The sequence below is a fragment of the Nothoprocta perdicaria genome, unplaced genomic scaffold (genome assembly GCF_003342845.1).
Source record: "Nothoprocta perdicaria isolate Ctin4 unplaced genomic scaffold, notPer1 scaffold_110, whole genome shotgun sequence".
Taxonomy (NCBI): domain Eukaryota; kingdom Metazoa; phylum Chordata; class Aves; order Tinamiformes; family Tinamidae; genus Nothoprocta; species Nothoprocta perdicaria.
Window position 1 is genome coordinate 1,126,633 of NW_020454206.1, and position 24,291 is coordinate 1,150,923.

Sequence of the window (24,291 nt, forward strand, 5' to 3'; positions counted from 1 at the left end):
AATGCTATCTAAAAAAAACTCTACAAATTTTAAAGGAAAAAAAAGCAGCAACTTAAAAATAGTCATTTTAAAAGTGTTTGAACCACAAGGTTTTAAGAGTACTATACAATACAGACACTTATACGCACACACAGCTTATATACAGATATACATGCACATAAGGCTGACTGCGGGATCAAGGCTGACAGACGCTTCTCTTTAGAAAACAAAGCAATCATGCCTTTAAAAACAAAGCAAAAATCCCAACAACAAAGACAAAACAAAACAAGACTAGAAGTCAATGCATCCTGATTTCAGTTCCAGGACTCATTTGTGAAAAGCAGGTGCACATAATAATACACTAAGATCATCAAGATACCTCCTCCAGTGATCTGCTAATGAAAACTAGGCAGAGATTGTGTGTTAATATGTGAAAGTGGTGGCTTACAGATTCCAGTTAATGCAACAGCTAGAGGTTCGAATAATTAACTGCAAGCTCCTGGTTTTGAGGCATCAGAACAAGGAATCCACATGCAGCACATGGATGAAACCAAAACAGAGAACACGCATTCACAGCTGATTAGAAGCAAACAATAAAACCTGAAACTTCAGGAGTTTCCTTCCTGAAGCATGATTACATAAAACACAGCTCTGCTGCTACATCAACTGCTGCTGCTAGTTTTTGCAACGTTTTCTGAATTTTTAAAAGAAAGGATTCTCCCCTCATCTCCTTCAAGCCCTTTTCAAAAACCACTTTGCGACGTTTGCCTTTCATAATTCATCTCCACTTGGAAACCATCTGCTCCTCTCCTCACACACACACTCGAAGACGAGCCCAACACTCAACCCAACGACGTGATCCAACTTGCTYTCCAACAACTGCTCCAGCAGGAGCTGCTCCCTCCTGGCCTCCTGCCGCTTCCCGTTTCCTCTCTTCCTGCTTTGCTGGGGACGTCTCTGGGAAGCCACGTGCCGTGGTGCTCTGCAGGCACGCGCAGGCCTCGGGAGGACCCGCTTTGCTTCCCTTCTTGCTCTGCACACGGGAGTGCAGGCTGTCACCTCAGGGGATGCAGTGACAAGAGCCTCTGGCTGCTCTGCTCTTATCTGGAKACCTGAGCTCCCTTTTGAAGCACCAGTGCTGGTGCCTTTCACAGACAGGGGACAGGAGATGAAGGTACCTGGAGGGACCTGCCCAATATCTTCTGGCAGAACAGTAAGAGACCTAACACCTGTAACCACTGACCCTCAAACTGCGACAGCCAGTGGTGTAACCTGACTGACATCAACATTTTCTGATAAACGYTTCATGATCCCCCGGTGAAACAAGCCTTCTACAAGTCCAGTTTTGTATTGTCAGCAACAGGTTTTGCACTTCCTACGTTGAAGGTTGGACTGCGGCAGAACAGCAAGAGATCCTTTCTGCTTCCTCCTGAAGCSTTAAAGAGCAAACCTTCTGCTGTACTTAACCACTTTCTTTCCAAGGACATTTTAATAAAGGAAAAACTGCCAGATGCAGTGTTAATATATTACACATAAAACACACAAATCTCAGGATAAAAATTAGAGGTAAAATTCTCAAAGTACTCACGGCCTGGCTGCTTAGTAAATAATTTGGTTCAATGGAAAAACAAAGTAAACGCACACAGAGCTGTGCAACTCTCTAGCCTGAATATTTGGATCAAGTTCAGCTAGTCACAGCCCACCTACATAGCTCAAGGTCCAAAAATTGAATGCAAAAGAAACCCAAAGGTCACAGCATGGTTCTGCGCCCACTGCAAAAGTTCTCATAAGTTTTCACATTGGAAATGAGCAGTTTAAAACATGCACCTTAATGCTGCATGTTGCACAGCTGATCTAGTTCAACTAAAAACTCTTAAAAACACATCTATTTTTTTTTTCCTGCAGTAAAGCCTTATTTTCCAGTAACAGCAGAAAAAAAACTACAATGGTGGATGTGAATTAATAATCCATAATGTCTCTTCAGCAGAAAAATTGAGATCTTTAAGAAAGCAGAAGACATTTAATAGGATTTAACACAATGTACTTGTTTCACCACAGTTTCATCCAAAAGAATAGGGACTACTTGCTTTACAGCCTAATGTAGCACGTCTAGAACTCAGACACAGCACCTCCATACATGACAGCTTTGAGAAGCACTCAGTGATGTTCGAGACTGCCATAAAATCCCCCTCGAGCAGGCAACAGCCAGCAGTATCACATGCTATTTGAAGAAGAGAGTCTCTCTGGAAGGACAGAAGGGAGTTTTGGTCAGTCAAGTGGAATAAGCAAGTTTAAATCTGACCAGCACACAGCTCTGCTTTCCTGACAAATGCCATGTAATCTTTGAGGACAATCTAGCGTTTCTTCTGGGGTCTGGGCTGTTGAGTACTGCACAGGCAATAAGCAATATGATTTGGACCAGCACCTTATGATCTCCCATTCAAACACTGATCCTGTCCATTCCTGATCCGCTTAGGAGATCTGTGGAGATCATAGCACCAGGGGCAGCAGCTGTGAAGTTACTCACACAGTTTTAGAAAAGCAGCAGAGTAACTTTTCCTTGGGGAGCTTCATTCAGTAACTTTTAATAAGAAGGGATAGTACACATTCATCTGCTTCAATAAATAAGGAACACAACCCCCAAAGAAGCAATGCTCCATCAGAAAAACATCTATGAGCAGCTATTCCATATTTCCAGGCCACATGCAGAGAGCTGTAAGCCTTTGGGTATGTTCAGAAACAACATTGCCAGCACAACACGTTACCCCATGGCAAAGAGTGGTGGGGTTTGCAGCACCTCCAAATGAGACCGTGACACACACTCAAGTCAGGTAAGCATGAGGCTATTCCTAGTGAAGGCTCAGTAAGAAGCTAACAATAGTTATTAATAGCCCTTAAAGCTAACAGTTCATCTGAGTTAAATGCAAGAGTGCTAATCCCTTTATGACCTTCCCCATTTTTACCATGAAAAATGGGCAAAGTTTTACAAAAGACTGTGAAAGTTTTTAATTAGTGTAAAATCTTAAAAGTTATATTAATCTGAATCATAAGCTACCAGACTCCACTAGAAACTATTAATGCAGAGCAGTGACTTAAAGCAAAAATGGTAGGGTTTTTGTTACCTCAGATTCAGTGAGTTTTTTTGCCACAAACTTCCATGGGCCTTGAATCTACATGTTAGTCCAACATGAGACAGGGCCATGCATTGCAGAATAGACAGTATTGAGTTTGAAAAGCTTATAATGGTAATGGTGGGAAGGATTTCTAGTTGCCCTTCATTACCAGTCCCAAATCTTTAGCACAGAAAACTCACCCTTGTAGCAAAGAAAACTAAAAGCAGCCAAGCCCTACCCTGACAAAACAGAGCTATGTCGGAATCAGAAGCAAAGATGAAACAGTAAAAGATTCTGCTCAACTTAAGAAATTTTCCTCTGCACCTCCACAACGAAGGCAGATATTTAAACACATGCATAATCACAAAAGTAAGGAGAGCAGAATATAAAGCACCTTCCATCTGGGGATAGGTCAAGCCAACTCTACACAGGCTGGTGACGTTCTCTTTATAATAAAAACACATCAGTGCTTCATGACGTTCTCTTTATAATAAAAACACATCAGTGCTTCATGACGTTCTCTTTATAATAAAAACACATCAGTGCTTCATTTTCTGCTGGTGCTTCTTGAGCCTTTCTTCTAAAGAACTTACTAAGATGCAGGAATGGACAGCAAGTTTGCAAGGGAAAAAAAAGCAAAACATGAATTAAAGCAAGTCAATCTTTGTCGTGCTTGATGACATCTTGGCTTTAGTTGGAGCTGGGCAATAAACAAGGGAGACAGGCATAGGGTTTGCCCAACCCCCAAAGCACACCCCTTTCCAAAGCACACCYCCAAAGCACTTTCCCCTTCCTCCTCAGGTCAAGCAAGTAGTTATTCCACACATAACAAACCTCTTGAAGTGCAGGACGTGCACAACGTGCACGASACGGTAGCTTGGATGCCATTGGATTAGACATACAGAACTCAAGGTGAGGAGGTTTGGTCTCAGTTTAGCTGCTGCAAGATGTAAATTTTGTAGTCATGGCCATTTGGTTACCATCAGAAACATATGAAGCTAAACCCACAAAGCAAAACTGAAGTATTAATGCCTTCTTTCTTAGTTTTACATAGTGCCCTTCTCTTATACAACAGATGTTACCAAGGGCTCAAGAATCATGTACAACAGCTCAGCAGATTTGCTCAACAGAAGATTATACTCACTACACACACTACTGCTTATCTTGCACTGGTTTCTATCTCAAACAGAATATGGATATTTTGAAGCGATTAAGAACGGTAGCTATAGCCTACAATTTCTTTCCTTTGCATCTATCTCCCCTTTCCCTTACTTTAAACACCAGCAAAACTTACAACTACGGCTAACAGGTCCTGATTATAGCCAAGGGTCAACAGGGACTTTGGCTGGCAAGCAGCCTTGAATATTCTGAGACAACATGAAAAACTAACTGGATCGGTCAAAGACAGCACATCAACGACTTGACTGCCTTCCAGCTCATTCACTAGATCCAGCAGTAAAGGTTAACACCGGAAGCAATGCAGTTTGCAGTCTAATTTATTGTTTGCATAATCCCAGGCCTATTTTTCCCCTGTAATATTTCACAGGAGCCATATTTCAAGAAGTGGGTTTTTTTCCCAGTCCTAAGGGTGTTCTGTCTCCAAGGTCCCAAAACCTCAAAGTACTACAGCAGAACAGATAGGAAAAACAGTAATCAACACTCAGAGTAGTTGTCACTAAAAAACACGCTGGAGGCTCTTGTTAATATTGTACTTTCAGCATAAACTGTCAGGAAGAAGAAATCTAGAAACAGGCTGGGGACTCTCTCACTCTAGAGCTCACTGAAGGACAAAACAGTTACCAGAACTAATCTGACCTCCTGATTCATATCACACACCCCCACCGARTGTAGTCTGTTCCCAGAATCACCATTTGTTTGGCTGGGGGGCTGTTTCAGTCTTTCCGTCTATGTAGCTGCTATAGGGGAGAGAGCTGGGAAGGAGAAACAAAAAAGCCCTCTCAGGGACCTGCCCAACAAATCACAGACCGAGGGAAACACATGGGATGGACAGGAAGGGAGAGATTCCAGGGCACTCCTGAGACAAGCTGTTTTGGTGATTTAAAGCAGCTTGACTGTAAAGACAACTTCCTGCCGAGCCCTTGCAACCAGCAGCAGAGCCACAACAGCCTACTTGGATCAGGTTTACTGGTTTCAGTTGTTAAAGGGCTCACTCTGCTTTAAGTTGTTACTAAGGCCAAGAATACAGAAGAAAACAGACAGACAGTGGGACAATTGGTTTTTTACCCACTCATCAATGGCTTTCATGGGTGCAAGTTGTGCAGCTCACAGGTGAAAACTGCAAATGATCTTAACCTGTCAGAAGCACTTTTCTTTATCCTATCCCAAAACTAGTCCCATTGAATCCTTTTCTGTAATGTGACAGCTCCTTTCTAGTTCCTTATACATAAGCTATGCCCTATCTGTAATCAATATCACTCTATACCTCCTCAGAATCTAATACTAATTAATATTAATATTAGTTATTAGTAAAACTAATTAACTAGTTAATATCAAAATATTTCTCTCTAGTCCRTAAAATAACCCTGATCCTTTGAGTTTTTCAATAATGTGAGTGTTCTCCTGACCTGTTTTCATCCCATTAAAAAGCACACCGATGTTGCAGTGGAACTGATAAATAATGTGGAATTCAGCACCGTGCACACAAAAGCATGATGTGTGCTAAAACCTTCAGCTCCGAGACACAGCCCAAGGGCTAAATAAAGTTATTACATGTGAAGTCCAGACACAATATACTATTAAAAATGTTAAGTAAGCCATTAATAAGATTCTATTAGACTTAAAATTTTTAGATACTTGGTATTTTTGCATTYTGTTTCTCATTAACACCATCACAAGATCTCAAATGACTCCATTCACACATGTCATCCTAAGCTAAAAATACAATCACAGTCTCCAAGAAACAGTACAGTAAACATAACAGAAGGGGTTATTTTTCCCTCCTTGTGCTACTCCAGAACCTTCATCTGGCTACCAGATGCTGTCAAGAGCAAAGGAAATCAAGATGCCTGCCTGCATATAGGGGGTTCACACCCCATACTCTTTTTCTCTTCTCAAAACAAAAACAAACAAAACCAAAACACAACGAATCAACAACAACCACACACCAACAAAAGCCACACAAGCCTGTTAGAGGTTCCAAGACCACGGTGCAAGGACCAACCATACAGAATCTTCCTTGAAATCTCACACAGAGCGGAAGGTTTTTATTTTGCTGAAGTTACTCCACAACAGTTTCTAGTGTTTTGTAGCAAGCTGCTTTAAAATGCAAACGTAAGAGTAAAGAGATGAGAGGGACATACTCATTTTCACAAAAGCAACAATCATCAAGGAGTAAAGCAGAATTAGGTTTCACCTGAAAATCACTTTATATTCAGGTAACTTTCTGTGAATATCTAATATTACCTGTTCTTCTTTTTCTTTGGTCTTGCTCCTGGAGACTCTGGAAGAGGTAACATCCTGAGCTGGAATGACAGAGATTTGATGCAGTGGCATATTCATCACACCGCCTGGTTTGGTCCTGTCATTTATAGGAAGGAGGCTTGAAGACAGTGCTCATTCGGTGCCATGGTCAGTCCTTGCATCTAAAAAGGAGAAGCATGAGATGATGGTAAGTAATCTGAACTGCAATCGTTTCTAAATCAAAGCTAAGTCACCTACTGGCCTCATTTTCTCTCCAGTTTATGAAGAGGAGAGTTTTTGGCGCATTGGCTGGATGAGGAATGAGGCAGGTTTTCAAGAGTTAGACTTGGATGGGTCACAGCACTGTCTATAGAGAAGAAAATTTATATATATATGGAAATACATATACACACACACACACACACACACATATATATATACAGCTGTTTAGAAAGTGGCCAAGAGCAGAGCATGAGGGCATGTCCCCAGCTGGAGCCCCATCGATGCAACAGCTGCTCTCCCAGCTGCACGAGGGCTCACGGGAGGTGGTTTCTTCAACCATCCACTCCACGGTGTGGGATGGAGCTGCGCCAGGCTCCGTGCTGGATCCGGTGTTGTGGGTTTGCTCACAAACAGGCAGGGAGCCATATTTGACCCCTGACTCCAGAGCAGGACTCATCCCGTGGAGACACTGCAGCGCAGGCARTGGGTTGTACCTTCCACAGGCCCCTGTGAGGAGATGCCCCCGTTTACCTATCAGCTAAACCTGGCAGCGCAATTATCAACTAAACCTGGCTTCATAATGCAAAATGTTATAAGGCTTTAGCAAAAGCAGTGATACCAAYGTGTAATAAATCTGTTTCTATTTACCCCCAAATAGAGGAGGGAAAACAAACAAAAACCAACATAGGTTGCTTCTATGTAGAGAACATCAAAAGTTATAGGAGAACTGCTGCCACCACTCACACGCTGGAAAAAGAACCAATGGCTTCTGCCTGCCATTAGCAACCAAAGCTACATCTCATGATCCACAGCCATCAGGGACAGCCAAACAAGGAGACCAAACAACTGCACTAGCGACACACCAAAACAGAACATACTGTGCTCTCATACTAGAAGCTCAGGACAGAGACTGTATCAGAAGCAGAGAAGGGAAACTTGCATCTTCTTTTTATACAYGTATTTTATTGATAAGAAAAATGGATTTTGTTCACAAATATCATGGGATAGTCAGGGTTGAAAGGGACCTTCAGAGATCACCTGCTGTAATCCCCTGCCCAAGCAGGGTCACCTAGAACAGGTTCCATAGGACARGGTCCACTTGGGCTTTGAGGATCTTCAAGGATGGAGACATCCACAGTCTTTGTTGGGATTTGGGCATCTTGCTCCTGTGTACAATTACCCTCAGAGTGAAAAAAGTGCTTCTCCTGTCCAGATGCCATCTCCRGTGTTTCCGTTTGCACCCACAGCCTCTTGTCCTTTAAACCTTGTTTCTAGGTTATAAATTACCCTTCATGTCGCGTTAATAACAGGAAAAAATCCAACTAGTTATTTTTAACTGGAAACCATGAAAATCTTTTGAAAGAACTGTAGAAGCATAAAGGAGAAAAGAAAGGTTCCAGTGGGAACCATTTCCTGTTCTCTCACAAAAACACTCATCCCCAAAGTAAAACAGTACCATAGAGATAATCAAAGCAAACAAAGAAACAGGGGTGGGTGTGAAGCGTTGGGCAGATGCCAGCCAGCTGTATCAAATACTTCTTCTCCATTTAAAATCAGATTTTGTGCAAAGCTCCAAAAATTCTTGTATATCAACTCCRTAATGCTTCCGTGCACCTATATCAAGTTGTACCAACTCGCAACAGGAGGAGGCATCTTGTGAGCTGTTCCTTTCTTAAGGCCATTAGAGAACATTATGACCAAAATCCCTCGGCTAGGAATCAGAAATCCACTGGACTACACGCAGCTTATCCTTCTTTTACTAATTCAACTTTACACAATGAAGCATTAAAGATAGGAAAGGCAGTAATAGACATAAATTAACCAAAATTGGCAACACTAATCTGAAAGGCGGGCATAATTACCCACGCTTTCTATTCGATTAAGAAAGTTGCATTAAATCAAAAGCTTTTTAAAACATGTAAGATCATGGAGTGTTTAGCTGGAACCTCACCTGTCGTAAATTAGTCATAACCAACAGTGTTTAAAGGAARGTTTAGAGAGGAATTAACACAGCGGGAGCTATATTAAATAGGGCAGCTGGATGATGTACTAACTCTTCCAGCTCCATAAAATATCCAATGTTTTTTTTCTTCCTTCCATACTTTTTTCTTTTTAAATCTGTGATGGCAAAAAATGGAGACTAGATAGATATATTTTGCTTCTTAACCATCTGGTAGTGCTACGAAGCAGTACTTAGTGCATCCACTTAACATATATTGCATAAATATTTTATTGAGTGTAATAGTTAATCAAGTAGAAACTTTAAAGACAGGCCAAACTTTGCAGATTTTTTGATTCTAGAGAAGACGATGATCTGATTCTGTTTCTATTAAACTTCCCAGGAGTTCAGCAGCTGTCTAAAATGAAAGCAGTCTGCRACTTTTCAGCTGCTTTTCCTTAACTGAAGGGAAAAAAATATATATTCCAAGGGACTTTATACAGGTAATGACAGTTCATTGTCCTCTTTTCATAGAGGGGGAAAAGAGTTACTAGAGGTTATACAGTAAGTTGCTGGCAAAAACAAGTGACCAAAAAAAAAAAAGAAAAAGAAAAAAAAAGAAAAAGAAAAAACTGCTGCCTCCCGTAACACCCTTCAGTAGCTCCGTAACTTGCAGGCATCACACATTTTAAATGCAGAACACACCTTCTGCATGCACACATAAGCATTAACACGTACACTTTCTTATCAGAGGGAAAGATGGGACTTACCAGCACTATTTAATCCCAGCTTTTGTGCAAAGGGAACACACTGAACTTTCCCTGTTCCCTGCACACCAGTTTAGCTTCATCCTTGAGGGCCGGAGAGACACGCTCAGGCTGAGGCAGGAATGGAAGGTATTTTCCCAAGAAAATAAAAGGAGGAAATTAAATAGAGAAAAATGTTAAGCTGCAATGAGCATCTGTAGAGCAGCATGTTCAGTGCGACGATCACCAATAGCTGGGCCAGTCCGGAGGGCAGGGAGAACGGACACAGCTCCGTGTCTCCCTCGGAAGGGGTTCTTGGACTTGCAGACATGGATATCTTATTGCCAAACTAGGAAATAAGAAAGCCAGGAAATAAACCCCCTCTGATTATAACAAGCAAATCAAACCAGGTTTTGTAAGGCTGCTTCAAGGACTGCACGTATCAGAATTGTCTGGAAGAGCTCAGAGAGCAGATACAGCCCAAGCAGGTATTCGGAGAAGATGTGAAACTGCCCTGCTTTGGTGAAGAAGCCTGGCACACGTGCCCAGCAGAGCCTACTTTGCTCAAGGGCAGCTGGGAAGTGCTCTACACTCAATAGCGATGCTACCCCAGTATCTCAAATCTGGAAATCTGCCTAAATGTGCACTTAGGACCTGTCAGAGTCGACCTGAAAACACCTTAACTCCAACAGCACTCATTAGAGTCAACAGCCCATCTGCAGCACCAAGTGCAACCAGGCAAGGATGCCAGAAAAGCAGTGCCACTCCACACTAAAGTTAAGACAAGCTCCATACGGCTTGTTCCACAGCTAAGTTAATACCACAGCATCCCAGTTTGGGGTGCGGGAAGTTTTTCACCTGAGAACTGGGATCCAAGCCTCAAGCACATTGAATTGGGAACCTACCAGGAAGATATTCAAGGAGGAAAAGCTGATACAAGGGGCCGGTTCCTCAAACCTTGTTCAAGTCGGGATTCGCAGCAGTCATCCGGCTCCACAGCTAGGTGCTTAAGCTCTCACTGCCAGGGTGTCTCTCCAATCTACCCAACAGCAACACTGTCCAGGGACATGAAAAGTCCAGCCACAGAACTGATTCAAATATTGTCTATTTCTTGGAATAAGAAGTCAGCATAAATCATGACAGACATAATTAAACTTTAGTAAAATACCTAACAGAGATAAGATTTTTAAAAAGGGGGAAAAAAAGGTTTTTATGAGACTTGATTTCTTTTATGGCTATCCCTGTAACCCAGCGGTTTCCAATCTTTTCCAGTTCACAGACATGGACTTTTATGTGGAGTTGCAGGCCCCTGTATGGAAAGCGTAAGCCCAAAGACAACAGCCTTGGTTTCTTAAACACCTTTTACGGCTCAGATGCAGACTATGGACTTTAGGGGATGCACAAGCCAGAGGCTGAAAAATGCTGCCCTAAGACATTACAAAATACTGCTGTGAACTCTGATCTTCTGAAACTTCCCCTTTCTATGTAATGTGAAACCTGGCCAACCCAAACAGGAATGGAAACCCTCCAAAGAAACCTCAGACTACTGCAAGTCAGCGTAACAGATTCATCAGCAGGCACACTCTCTCCAAGAGAAACTTGAACCCTCCCCATTAACACCGTTTTTGAGACCTGTTTTTCTGCTGGAGGCCTGGATGAGAGATCTGAAAACACCATGAACATAAAAATCTATATTTTTGTTTCTGAAGTGTCAAAAGTCTCTGACACTGCATTACTGAGACTTAAATTCCCATATGAACAGCCGCTTTGCTGACCTGCCCTGCCATTTCAACCAGAGGTGGCTTATGCCTGACTTTGCATACACTGTGTAGCCCATACCTGCAAGTATTTCCAACATTGTTTAGTTTGTATTGGCACCCGCTTGATGCTTTTATTTACATTATTTGGAGTCTGTCTGAACTCCTCCCCGACGAGCACAGCTTACATAAACCTTCTCAACCAAAGAGATGACAGATGCGCGTTTTCAAAAAGAGGATCCTGCATCTGTGTTCCATTTTGTTTTACTACAGCTTAAGCAGTGCTTTGTTAATAGCATTATTGAAGAGAGATCATCAAGGCTCAAGCACTTCACATGCACTCTTAAGTTTGACAAACAAATCTAATCAAGSAGAGATACACTGAGGGAAGGGAGAAAAAACAACTTTTCTTTCCCAAAGCCTTCCCTGCAGAACCTTTTACAGTTCAGCATTACCTCAAAGTAAAAAGAACCTTCGTATTCAAATCTTGCTTTATGTTGGTATAAATGTACAGTACTGCTACCTATGGCTATGCTTCTGACCATATAACTTGCACTGTTTATCAGCACAACTGCAACTTCCCAYTCTAATGTTATCTCAGTTCCTCCTTTCCTCCACCTGCTAGCATCCTAAAATAATGAGCTTCAAGATTGAAAAAATATATATAAATATATTTTAAATCATGCTATTATTTAGTTGAAATGAACAGAAAGAGGCAGAAAGGGGACAAGGGGTCCTTGTGCATGTTCTCCTTGAAAGTTCAAGACATAGGAATATATCACTCTTAACATGCATGCGTRTAGAGAATAGATGCATGTGTCAGCCTGCAGTGACTCCTCTCAAAATAAGAATATGATTGTACTTGTAAACAGYTCTTCATAATGCAACTAGACAAGCAAGCTGTTAAAACTGCAGTATCAATAAATAATGGGTGCCAAGCTCTTAGTGCTCCCACCTCCCTGATCTCAATGGAAGAGGGCAGGCTTGGCACCAGCGGAAAGAACAATTCCTTAAATTCAGCCCTTTTCAAATGGCATCAGTTGTTAAGTGTAATTATGTTCTAGCTTAGCAGCACTCAAAAGTAAACAAGGACCTCTTCTCTGTGCTCTAACAACATGATAATACAGTCGTTGCAATCCCTGGAGGAAAAAAAGAAAAAAAAAAAAAGAAAAAAAAAAAAGAAAGGTTTTTGGGCAATTACAATTACATTACTAACAGGAGCTGACCTGCATCACCAACACCCACGATCATCACTGGTACCCTGTGGCACCCACCAAGTGCCAGGCGCTCCCCTGCTCAGGCAGGCAGCTCCTGCTGCAGACGGGGAGCCTCTAGGTGATGCCTGTATATATAATCCCTATACAATGCCCTGTATAGTTACTGATGAATGTTTCTGATTGGGACAGTTCCTAGCAAGCAAAAAGAAACACAAGTTAAGTGAGCAATTTCAGGCTCTGCAGCGGCGATCTCTGAGGTCTCGGGATGCGAGATCTCTTCACACCAAGCTGGGGCTCCCGGGCCCCTGGTGCTTCCAAGTACAGCGGGTCTGGCACAGGAACCGCTCAGCAATCCCTCCCAAGTGTTCAGAGCTGTGCTCCAAGCAGGATGCAACAAYACAGCATGTAATGTAATATCCCTCTGAGCCATGATCCCATCACACTCTGCAATCAACAGAGTTTGGCTTTCTAAGAAATTAATGCCCCTCTCCAAAAGCAGCATTTTTTCCCCTCTAATCTTGCAGTGAATCCATACTGCAGAATAAAAACTAGGTGGCCGTGATCATGTGGATGCAATTAAATTTTCTTTAAAGATGGGGGCAATGATTTCCTTTGTCATAATAAYCACAGTCAGGTAACTGCATGCAACAGTGCCATACCCTCTCGTAAGGTGGTGGTTTTCCTTCCTCACTGCATGTCCCAAACTGCTGCACAGCATTAACCTACATGAATTCCACCACGCAGATGCTGCCAAAGCAGCTGCATGTGCATCATCTTCTCACTAACCCAGGAAGGTGGCTAGAGATAGTGGTGGGGAGGCTTTACGTGATTCAAAATGCTTAAGTTAAAGGAAAATGAAAAAGATCCCTGGGAAGACAGGTGTGGGAACATAAACTGCCATCGTGGGTCCTCTGTAWTTGCCCAGGCCACAGCACAGCCGCCAGCTCCACAGCACATGATCCTCTTCCCTGTTCCTGGGAAAAAGCTCAAAACCTCAAGACTACAACAAGCCACACAAASAGCACGCGACAGATCAAGGACACGACAGCCCCCCAGACCTCTGCAACAGCAGCAGTTTCTTACACAAAACCCCGTGTGACCAGGCAAACCCTTCCATCGCATGGTGATGGAGTTCTTAAAACCGCACTGTGTTGAACGCTGCCATCAACTGAGAAGCAGGAGATCCTAAAAMGCACCTAGGAGAGCGAGCGCGAGCTGCACCAGCACATATTTGCATGCAGGTTTCTAGTCTTGCACACCAAGTCCACATGACAGAACGTAACACATGGATAATTTATGATCACCTCCCATTCTCTACTGTAATCTCTTCTGGGTTCATAAAAATTGAAAGCAGCTCTGTAATGCAGAGAAAAAATTGCACTGTACATTTAACTTCAAAATTAATAAAAACCTCTAAAAACAAACGTATCAGCTTGCAGTGCAGACAACGAAAGCCTGTGTTTCTCAAACAGTGTAAATATTTACAACAGCAGATAGCGAAGAAACAAAACAATCTCATTATTGTTCAGCGAGGACATTGGTCACATTCTGCATTATATACAGCTAACAATGATGTATTTTTTACAAGATTCTCTGCCATATCACTTATTTTCCATTACATCAGAGGATAACGTTTGTGGAAGCTAGTTACAAACAATGGGAGCCAAAGCAGCTTTCTTCACTATTGTTTAATTGCTAATAGCCTTCAATATTCCTCTTGAGCTGGAGTAAAGACAGCACACTATTAACTAAATGAGTTTGGGCTTTGAAATATGAAATTATTGCCCCTTTCCCCCTAAGCAAATAAGAAATTTCAAAAACAGTGCACATACTGTATTTCTTTTTAACGATTTAGGAGTAGAATCCCAGATAACTCTCTATTTGCAGTTTTAGGTCGCAACATAKCTTTTCTTTCAAAGTCTTAATAAAAATCTAGATTTTGGCATCATTATGACAAGCCTTTAAACTCTTCATGAGGAAACAGCTATAAACCACATTCCTTAGGCCTTGCACAACCCAGAGATCACAGAGTTCAAACTAGTTTCTTTAAGGGGCTCAAGAGCAAAGAGGGCAACACAGCAAGTATTCTGTACCCAACTCTTCCACAGATGTTTATGACATAGGAAGTATTTCAGACTACAATTTCTTACACTTTGGAAAGAACCCGAGTTGCTAATGCAGAGCTAGCTACCAAAGTTATTTGCTGTCCCTCAAGTCAAGAGCTATGTTTCATTTCAAGTACAGGGAAAAAAGCTGTGAGATACTGAACTGCAACAGCTTTCAGCCAGAGCTTTTTCTTGAAGATTACATTCAGACCTAGTATTAGCTCTACTTTATAATAGAGTCATATTCTTCAGCTTTTCCCAAGCTGAAACTTTCTCTACACAGTGACAATATCCAGTAAGAAACCTCCTCGCTGCAACAGGACGTGGGACAGGCCGACACTGTGAGCTGTGCAAGAATTCCCATTCCAGAAAAAGAAATCGACCCTGGGTCCGGAGCCCCCGCGCACCAACACCCACCTTTAACTTCATTTTCCTTCAGTTTTCACCAACATGGACATGTGTTTGTTGTGGTTTAGTGAGTCAGAGCAGTTACGTTTTTCGCTCTGCTTGCTCCTGTACACGAGGGAAGGGTAACAATACCCCCAGCTCCCCGTGCTCGGCACCTTCCATCCGTGCACATCCCTTCTCTGGGGGTGGGATTGCTCCTTACTGTTGCAACAGGCACTATCTGGCCCAAACTGAAGTGCTACTGTAACATGAGCAATAACAGCAGGAGATATATTAATCACACCTGCAGTTTCACACCTGCACAAGCAATTGCTGTGGTCAGCAGCAATTGCCAAATTCTTGGTTTGACACAGTTGCTAGAGACAGGGTATTTCCCACCAATTTCAACAACAAAATTGCACTCCGAAGAGTGTCACACCTGTGTCACAGCAGTGCCATTAAAATGTAAAGCTCTCTAAATCCTACAGAGTCAAAGTACGTGAGCAAAACTCATTCCCTTGCAGCACCAGGACAAGGTGGTCTCCTTCGGCTGCCACGCACCATGGTATATGCAGCAGGATCAATAACTCTCCGTGCTCTCCACATAACTCCAGTGTCCCTGGTGAAGCTTACAGACCAGAAACTGCTGTGAGGGAGAGCCAAGCAGCCGGGCTCCAAAGGCTCTGCAAAGAATATACTGAAAAAAGCCACTGTAACTTTCTATTAGCAGAATTAAGGATTTTTTTTTTTTCAAATTGGTCTGGGAACCACTGGGAATGCCAGCCAGCTGCAGAGGCTGCTAAGCAGGAATTCCTGTTAMGAACTGCAGAGTTCAGGACTGCCCGGGTCTGCTTTCTGCATGGAAAGGGGCTGTCTCGCAGTGCTCCCCCACCTTGCTGCTTACCTGGTTGTTCCTCAAGGACGGGCTTCAAGGAGCAGCCTGCATCAGCTGTGCACACACAGAGCTACACAGGGTGAACCCAGGACTCCTCTGCTCCACCAAGTAAAGGTGGAGAGGAATCGTCACCATCAGAGAGCAGCAGGTTGCTGGGAAAAGCAGCGTTCAGAAGGATGCTGCTAACAGCCAGGCCAGTATGGTGCAATGGATTCTTGGATGTTGTTATATATCCACAGGGCAAGCAGAGGAAGTCAACATGGGAAGTTGTTCAGGCAGGGAAAGGCTTAAAATAAAATTCAGGATCATGACGACATCACTGATGCCAGATGACAAGTCACATTTTTCAACCCTATCCCATTTAGAAGCTTCTTTTCTCCCTTCTCCCATAATAGATGCACTTTAAATTAGTTTAGACAGTAGACAGAGTGAGCCAACTGTGCTAAATAAGGTCCTTGCAATTCTGGTTCACATGAGCGCTATTACAAAACCCCATACAATCATGAGGATAAAAAAGATGAAAGGAATGGCAGTTGCTAACTATTATGGCAGTTGCCATTATTATATATCTGCTGAAACTTAAGGCAAGAAGAAAAAGGTCATAATATTTTTTAGCCAAAATTTCATCAGTCTTGGCATAAAGTGTACTGTTGGGAAGCAGAGAACATGTAAATTGCTGAGATCGCATCAGGATTTTACATCAGTTGTATTCAAGCAATCTGCAATGAAGTTAAAAAGAAAGATAGCCCCCTCTTTGGTAGGGGCTCCTACGTATCGGCCGTACRGCACCAAGGTGGTTGTAAGGCATTTAAAGCTGAAAAACGTGAAGCCTGTTATTWCTGAAGCGACAAGAACCCAAAAGCTCCTGCGCTGCAGGGGCTGTTTGCAGGCTCTCATCACTGCCCTCTAAGAGGGGACCTGGGACAATCTCACATGCCTGCATTTGCTGCMAAGCTGACAGACGTCCCACACTGCAACAAAGTCAGCCAATTTCTCAGTGCACCATTTCAGAACAAAACATCCAGCCTGACAACTAAAGAGAGTAACGCAGGGCCCAGTGCTAAATAACTTACTCCATTTTTTTTCTTCTTTTTTTTCACTTCCCCTCTTTTCTTAATKAAAGAAATATTTTTCCCCCCTACAGAACAAAAAGATTCTTTAGACAGGGAAGGTGCCTTCTCTGCCTGGAGAGAGACACTGCTGGCAATAGAGCCCCCGTCAGCCTCTACTCTGGGCAATCAATGAGCACGAATTCAGTGCAAAGGCAGCATCCCAACCCTTACAGCACCTGCTCTCCCCTTTCTGAATAGGGATTCTGCCCTTGCTTTCCCAGATGACAGAGAGACCACTTCAGTCTCTGGTCTTGTGCATTTTGCAGGTTATAGTTTAGAATATGTCTCTAATTAGAGGTCAATAGTAGAATTAGAAGGTAGATTATTTTTAGCAATCTTCTGACTGAGCAAGAGTCACAGTGAACTCTTAATTAATCACCACTTTTCTTCAGACCGCATTTTACGCATCAACTCCAAATGCAACACTTACAATCTCACTCTTCCAAAGCCACCGTCTCAGTCATCCTGGCATGGCCAAAGGAAGCAGCAGTCACTCAAGTGAGAGGGGACTGCTGAAGAGCCCCAGAATTTTCACTCCAAGCCTGGAAAGAGAAAAAGGTCTGGAAAGACACAGCCCTCTTCACACACCCCGATGCAGCCAGCTATGAGCTTGAGCAACCTTCCCCTCTGACAGCTGTCACACCGCGGTGGCATCTTCTGCCGACAGGGTCACAGGAGGCCTAGGAATCACACACTGCACTGACGCACTCATGCTCATCACAGCGAGGTGACAGCATGGAAACAGGAGCAGCCTTGCCCATTTTTTTCTTTTTTTTTTTTTTTTTTTTTTTTTTTTGCACATTTCAGGCCAGACAGAAGAAAAGGCAGGCAAAAGGAAGCAAGCTCAGCCCTCCCTGACTTACAGGGGTGGCTGGACACTGCAGATGAAGAGCATCCCAGAGAAGCAGGTCTGTGCTCCCGTTCATCCGGGTACTGGCTTTGGGGGGACACGGCTACAGTCAGGCTGCTTTCTGCTCTGTTCACTGCTAACCAGAACTACTTTAAATTGTGAAATCCACAGTTTCCTCAGCTTGCCAAATTCCCTATTCCTCAAATCTCACTCGGAGGCATCTGTGAAGGCCCATCCATGGGCACTCCGGATGTGGCTCCATGTGGGACAGTCAGAGTCCAGATCACCGGCTCTCGGGGTTTCTCTTTCCCTTGCTCCCACAGGGAGCAGTGTCAGCCAAACGGTGTGGGAAGGGCAGAGCAAACGCCCTAGGTCTTGTGCAAATACAAGTGACATGGGATGCCCAGAACACCAAAAGCAGAGCACAGGAAAGCCGGATCCCAGAGAGCAGAAATCTATGAGCTGATGGAAAGCACAGGTCAGTGAGTGCAGGAGATGCTCTGTGCTCCACCATTTCCTGCTATGCTGGTCCCAGAGCTTCAGAGCCACAGCACTAGCTGTCACTCGCCCATCAACTTGCCAGGAACAGCACTGTGTGGTTCCACATTTAGGAAAGGRGCCAGGTGGATCAGGGAAAGTCAAAGGGGGGCTGCTGCACACAATTCCAAACTTTCCATTTGGAAAACACACGAATGCCCTGCAAGCTCTATCTTCTCAGCAACTTGCCTGGAAAACACCACAGCGCAATCTTCCCACATTTCCAAGAAGGCTCCCAAAGTATCTCATCTCCAGGAAGCCCTGGGAGCTGCAGAGCTCCTCGGGTGCATCAGAGCACAGCGCTTTCTTGCAAACTTGCCAAATCATGCAGCAGTTTGTACAGCAACACAGAGACCTTTCCAGCCTTGTAATTTTATAACGAGAGCAACTAGGTGAATATTTGAACAATGTTTCATGACTCTTAACTTCAGAGGTCTCTAGCAGACAGGTTACCCTCCCYTGGCAGTTCTGGCCTCAGGACGAAGGGTACAAAATAACTTAATACTCCTGTCATGAGTGTCATGAAATAAAACACACTTCTCATGCAGAGGAGCTGCTAAAAGACATTTATAGAGAGCTTTTGTGCCCAAAGCAATGAGATATTTCAGGGCAACATGCTAACATACTGCTCAAGAACACTGAGGCAYTTAAAAGGCTGAAATTTGATCTTATTTCTGTTGGCTTCTGCTTCGTAATGCCAAGAGCAAAGTTAAATTCCCCTTCTATCCTTTAATCAAACAGGTTTCTTCTTTTTGTTAACTCCCAAGAYCAAGCCAGCCTATCAAGACTCCCACAGATTTACAGCTGCATTTCTSCTCGCCCAACCTCCTCATTTTATCGAGCACTAATTTTGCGAAGAGCCGGCTGCCCCACGACCGCCCCAGCGCAGTGACAGAGCTCAGCGTTTTCTGTGAGCTCTCACAAAGCCTTGCACAGACAGACAGGCATCCAGCGGGCAGGAGGATTAGCACAGGCTCATATCCTACAGTCCTGCGTGCTGGATCTGCAGCGCTCTTGGGGTTACTCACGCCTACGAATTACCTTGTGGCTGAAACCGCATGATCTCCACGGGCTTCAACTCCTCCCTCTGTGCTCCTGACATTGCAATTTACCTTCCCTTCTTCCTGTGGCCTCTGCCATCCCTGCAAATATGTGGCATTCATCCAGCAGGCTGGCTGGGCGTGCACAYGTCCACGTCCCGGTGCGGAGAGGGAAACACCCCGGCAATGTCACAGCCACCGCTTGGCACAGGCGGCAACAGAGCAGCAGGAAGCTCAGATACACACAGGTACAAACACACCCAGAGAATAAAGGTCAAAGCAGGAACATAACTCAGATTTCCTGCCTCTCACTACACACCTCTAGCTGCAAGAGAACTTCCTCTTCTAAATGGATTTTTTTTTTTTTTTTGCAGCCAGCCAGTATTTAGGTCTGCACACGTTAATGTTATTTGCAGCAAGAAAACTCTCATGCAGAGATGATTTTCAATGCCASAGAGCAGCAGTTCATCTGCAAGTTTCCCATTTACTTGAGAGTTGCAGGTGTCACATATACACACACACACAYACACTTTACAAGAGCAGCTTCAGTGACACAAAGGATAAGCGAGCTAAGAGATGAAAAATAAAAGACACTGAAAACAAGTGTCCTTGTTGGTCCTGGCATTTCCAGTTTGCATTTGGCAGGCAGGTTCTACATAAAATTGACTCTGAAAGCAGTGGTGACACCAATCACATTCAAACAGGCAACACTCTGGATGCAAAATTACAAGTAATGTTCAACTCACTTATGGGAAAGGAAGGAAAACCAAAGCCTCCTGTTATCCCCCTGAAAGAGGCGACTTGTTTSCCCATGTATTTTATGCTCCCTCTTGTCACCTACTGTTAAGTATCACCGATGGCCATTCAGGCTGTTTCGGACTTTATCGGGCTTCTTAAGAACAGGAAAGCCAGGGCCAAGTTTCACTTTCTACTGCAGCGGAGTCAACCAGGCAGCTCCTGCAAGTCCTTCAGGAGCTGTTTGCTGGAGGAGGCCATGGGAAACGGGAGAGCAGGGCACGTCCAGGCAGGGGAAGTTGAGGCAATCACTAGAACTTCTCTCTGCAACACGGCCCGTGTCACGAAAGCCCAGGAGAGCCCTGCGTCGCAAGGCTGCCTGTGTGGCGATCCGTCTTATCTTCTCGGATACATACAGCTTACACAGGAATACACCACATTTCTCCCATTAGCCTTCCTCTTCCGACCGATGATTTTGTAGTTACAAGGGATTAGGGCAGGGATTGGCCTAGCGGTGAATCACCCTCGATAACACACTGCGCTTTTACAACTAGAAATAGAGGGATCAGAGAGATTAATCCTTTGTCCTAGATGACACGAGGAGGCAGAGGCAGTGAAAGCAAATATAAATAGCCAGAGGAGGCTCTCCGGTTTGTTACAGYCTCCTTTGTACTGGGAAGAGCCTCTTCCACCAAGCAATGCTTTAGGAGGTTGTCATGAGTGACATTAAATTAAGGACTCCCTTCTGCAAAGCTACCACTGGGAGAGGAAGCTTTCCCGCTAAGGAGCCACATGGCACTCAATATCTTCCATCTCGCAGGAATGTGAAGGCCAGGTTCATCCCACTGCCCAGAAAAGCACCTGAATTTGTAACACCTGACAAAATATTGTTGAATCGGTGCTAACAAGCAGCTTGTACACGTAGATTCGGTTTTGCCCTGTTAGGCCAACACTCTCGATGAAACCCTTTTGAGGGTCACATAAAAATATTACAGGCAGATTTCAAGGCTACCAAGGCCACAGGTAGGATTTATCTGACTCAAATCTACAGTATTCATATTCCGTATTGATTCTGGCCATAAAGTCCACAAGCTTTAAATATAAGATTGATAAATGGGTCTTGAGGAGTAGAGCACTTACCTGCTGACTTGAGCATCTCATTCCATCAAACTGTGGAAAATCTCATCTAGAGTTTCTAGAACCTGTTAATTCTGACAGGCTAGACATACACCTAGAGACCCCAGAACTTAGCTATCATAACAACTAAGGTCAATGGRCATTTGCTGTTGATTCCCGTTATCTAAGTTTCCATACTGTTTTCAGCTGAGTCCATTCAACCACGATAAGCCTCTGGTTGAATTTAAGATATGCTGCCAAGTTCACCTACTTGTTTTTAAAGGGAAATTCAGATAGGCACGCACTTAAAAAGACATAGAAGTTGAGAAGTCATTTACACTGCTGATCTAATAAGGCCCAAACCTGATAATGAGCTGGACACACAATGAAGCCTCTAATCCCTAGGGAAAGAAACTGCACAAGGACCTGTTTAAGGCTGAGGGTGGTTTTGCTGTTTGGGAGCTGCCTGGTCTCTGGTGATGAGGTACCTTCAAGAATAAAACAGCATTGAAATGTTATAGAAAATACTGCTCGCAAAGACCTTGCAAGGGTATCGTGTCCATTTCCGTACTCCACATCGGAATCAATAAACATGATGTAATCTGTGATTTGATTGTTTAATGCTTCACAGGAAGGTGGTTAGATTACTCGACAAAAGACCCACAAATACATCGTGGTAAGCAGTAAAAGAGAATCTGTTTCAGCAACAATGAGTTCTTTAGAGCAGCAGTGTTTTCTGTTAAAGTCAGACAACAGAACCAGCAAAATTGGCCGTAAGGCAGTAAACATCATTTCAAGGACCTGGAGTTTTGGATCTTCACTATTAATGTCAGTTCTGCCACATCGAAGTAGACTACAACCAGTCTTCACAATTAACACACACTTCAGCAAAGCACAAGTTCAGTAATCCACACACAAGATCTATGAGGGCTGGTGGTAATTACACATGTCACTATAAAGAACCAGCGCGGCGCATTAGCTGCATGGCTTGTGTCACTTGTGCTGGCCCTGCAGCAACAAGCACTAGGTGCTTCAGAGAAAGAGCAGACAACCAAATAGCTTAAATAGCTTATTCCCTAGGAAAAATTCCTCTCCGATATCTTATGTCCCACACTTGAAGTTTTCTGTTCCTTACAGCCTCCGATAGCTTTGGCTGAACAGTCAAACACGCACCCTTTTCAACTGAGGCTTAAATTCACCTTGCCTACCCTCAACGTGGGCCTTGCAACAAGAATCCACCTCTGTGCGCAGGGCAAYGTCCCTGGTGGGAGGGACGGCCCCTCCTGCGGCCATCTGCCTCCCCCAGCATCAGCCTTTGGAAGAGCTGGGAGCGAAGGAAACCAGCCGGGCAGGGAGGCRGCTCCGGCCCATTGCCCTGGGCACCGGGACAGCCCCAGCGGCTGCCAAGGCTGAGCCCTTCCAGCCCTTCCACCCTTCAGTGCAGAAGGGCTGCTCGTCCGAAAGGGTAGGATGATCGTAACAGCAAACAAAAACACATCGCTGCAAATACGGGAAGTATAGCAACAAACCGAGCACGCCCCGGCCTTCTAAATTCATCTATCCTTATGACAGTTAAGGCTGGGCAAAACAAAAGTAAGGCAACAAGTGGATTTTCTGGTATTCAAGTTGCAACTGCCTCGTTCAGATACCACCAGCAATGCGGACCACATATTCCTGCGCCGAGATACAAGAGAGATTTCAGGCTTTCATCTGATTTCATAACCCAGAACAAAAAAATCCCTTCCTTGCAACTTGTTTACACACATACACAAAGCTACCGCCTAGGGCCAGCTGAACACCAAGTCAAAACGAAACCAAATAATCAGTGAATTATCAAGTTGATTTGAGTTCAGATCAGACCAAAACCACACAAAGTCCCCAGTGAAAGGGCAGCTGTTCAGTTTCCACACGTCCTATTGCTTTCGGCAACCATAGCCCGAAGTAATTCTGGGCAAAGTCTCACTTTCGGAGCAGCCCTAGGGCTCGGCAGGGGCCTCCAGCACCAAACAAGCAGCCTGGGCCACAGCCAAGCACCTTCAGCAGCTCCATGCAGGTGCTACATGGGGTCTAGGACACATCCTTGAGTCAGGACCCTGCACATCCCCAGAAATCCCAGGCCAGGGCAGACTTACCAGAACTCCGTGACAGCAAAAACTCATCAAACTTGAGAGGTTCCAAGGAAAACCTCTCAAGCTTGATAAATAAGTATTTTTTTCCAGGAAATATTCCTTCCTCTGAAAATTTCTGACTAATTCTACCATTGACTAACCCTCAATCTGACTCCAAATTTCTCCACAAGTTATCGCAGCAGCACTAGCTCTTGAACAGCGATGCTGCTTCAGCTCAGTGTTATCGTCAGAGCAGTCCTCCTCCTTAGCCCCAATCTCCTTTCCAACACTTCCTTCCATCTCAAGCTCCGTCTAGGCTGTCCCTTGCGTGTCTGTGCTGCTGGCTTCCTTCTCAAACTAACTGCGCTCCGAAGCGCTCGCACTTTATTAAGTCCAAATCCCAAACTAACCCACTTTATGTTGCTGGCTAATAATCCTACCTTTTCGCACACTTGTAACATACTAAAAAAGGAAAAGTTAGCACTGTGCTTACAAAAAGGCCCGAATTACTCTATCCACCTACTAGTTCCTAAAATAATAATAATAATAATAATAATAATAATAATAATAATATGACTTCACTTCTTGCTCCGAGACCTCACGCTACGGTCTGGACTTTTCCGGCCAAGTTTCGTGTCCGGCCCGCGTTGATCCCACATCCCTACCCGCACTCGGCCGGGGCGGCTCCGGAGCGGGCGCTCGGGCAGCACCCGCGGCGCCTCCCGCACCCGCTGCCGGCCCCGCGGCAGGACACGGAGCGGCGGGGCCGCCTCCCGGGCCGCTGCTCCCCGAGGGGCGCCGGGCGGATCCCGCCCCGGGCCGCCCCGCCTGTTGCTCGCCCCCTTCCCGGTTTCCGCGCCAGGGCGGGAAGGGGCGTCCCGGGAGCGCCGGACCTGCCGCCGCGGGGACGGGACGGGACGGGCGGCCGCAGGGAGCGGCCCGGGAGACGAGGCGCCCCCGGCCCCAGCCCGGGCCTCGCGGGCGGCTGCCGCGAGCGGGCGGCGGCCTCGCCT

General features: G+C 44.6%; 1 protein-coding gene across 2 annotated transcripts in view; it reads right to left on the reverse strand.

Annotated features, from left to right (window-relative positions):
- Nucleotides 1-17,445, reverse strand: part of MARCH8 (membrane associated ring-CH-type finger 8) — a 67,916-nt gene extending 50,471 nt beyond the window's left edge. For both annotated transcript variants that reach the window (XM_026050700.1, XM_026050707.1), the window contains exons 1-2: nucleotides 17,323-17,445; nucleotides 6,516-6,694 (exon numbers count right to left, since the gene is read on the reverse strand). In XM_026050700.1, the coding sequence (XP_025906485.1) occupies nucleotides 6,516-6,611 (96 nt within the window). In that variant the 5' untranslated portion in view covers nucleotides 6,612-6,694; nucleotides 17,323-17,445. The remainder of the gene's footprint in view (nucleotides 1-6,515; nucleotides 6,695-17,322) is intronic.
- Nucleotides 17,446-24,291: the final 6,846 nt, after the last annotated feature.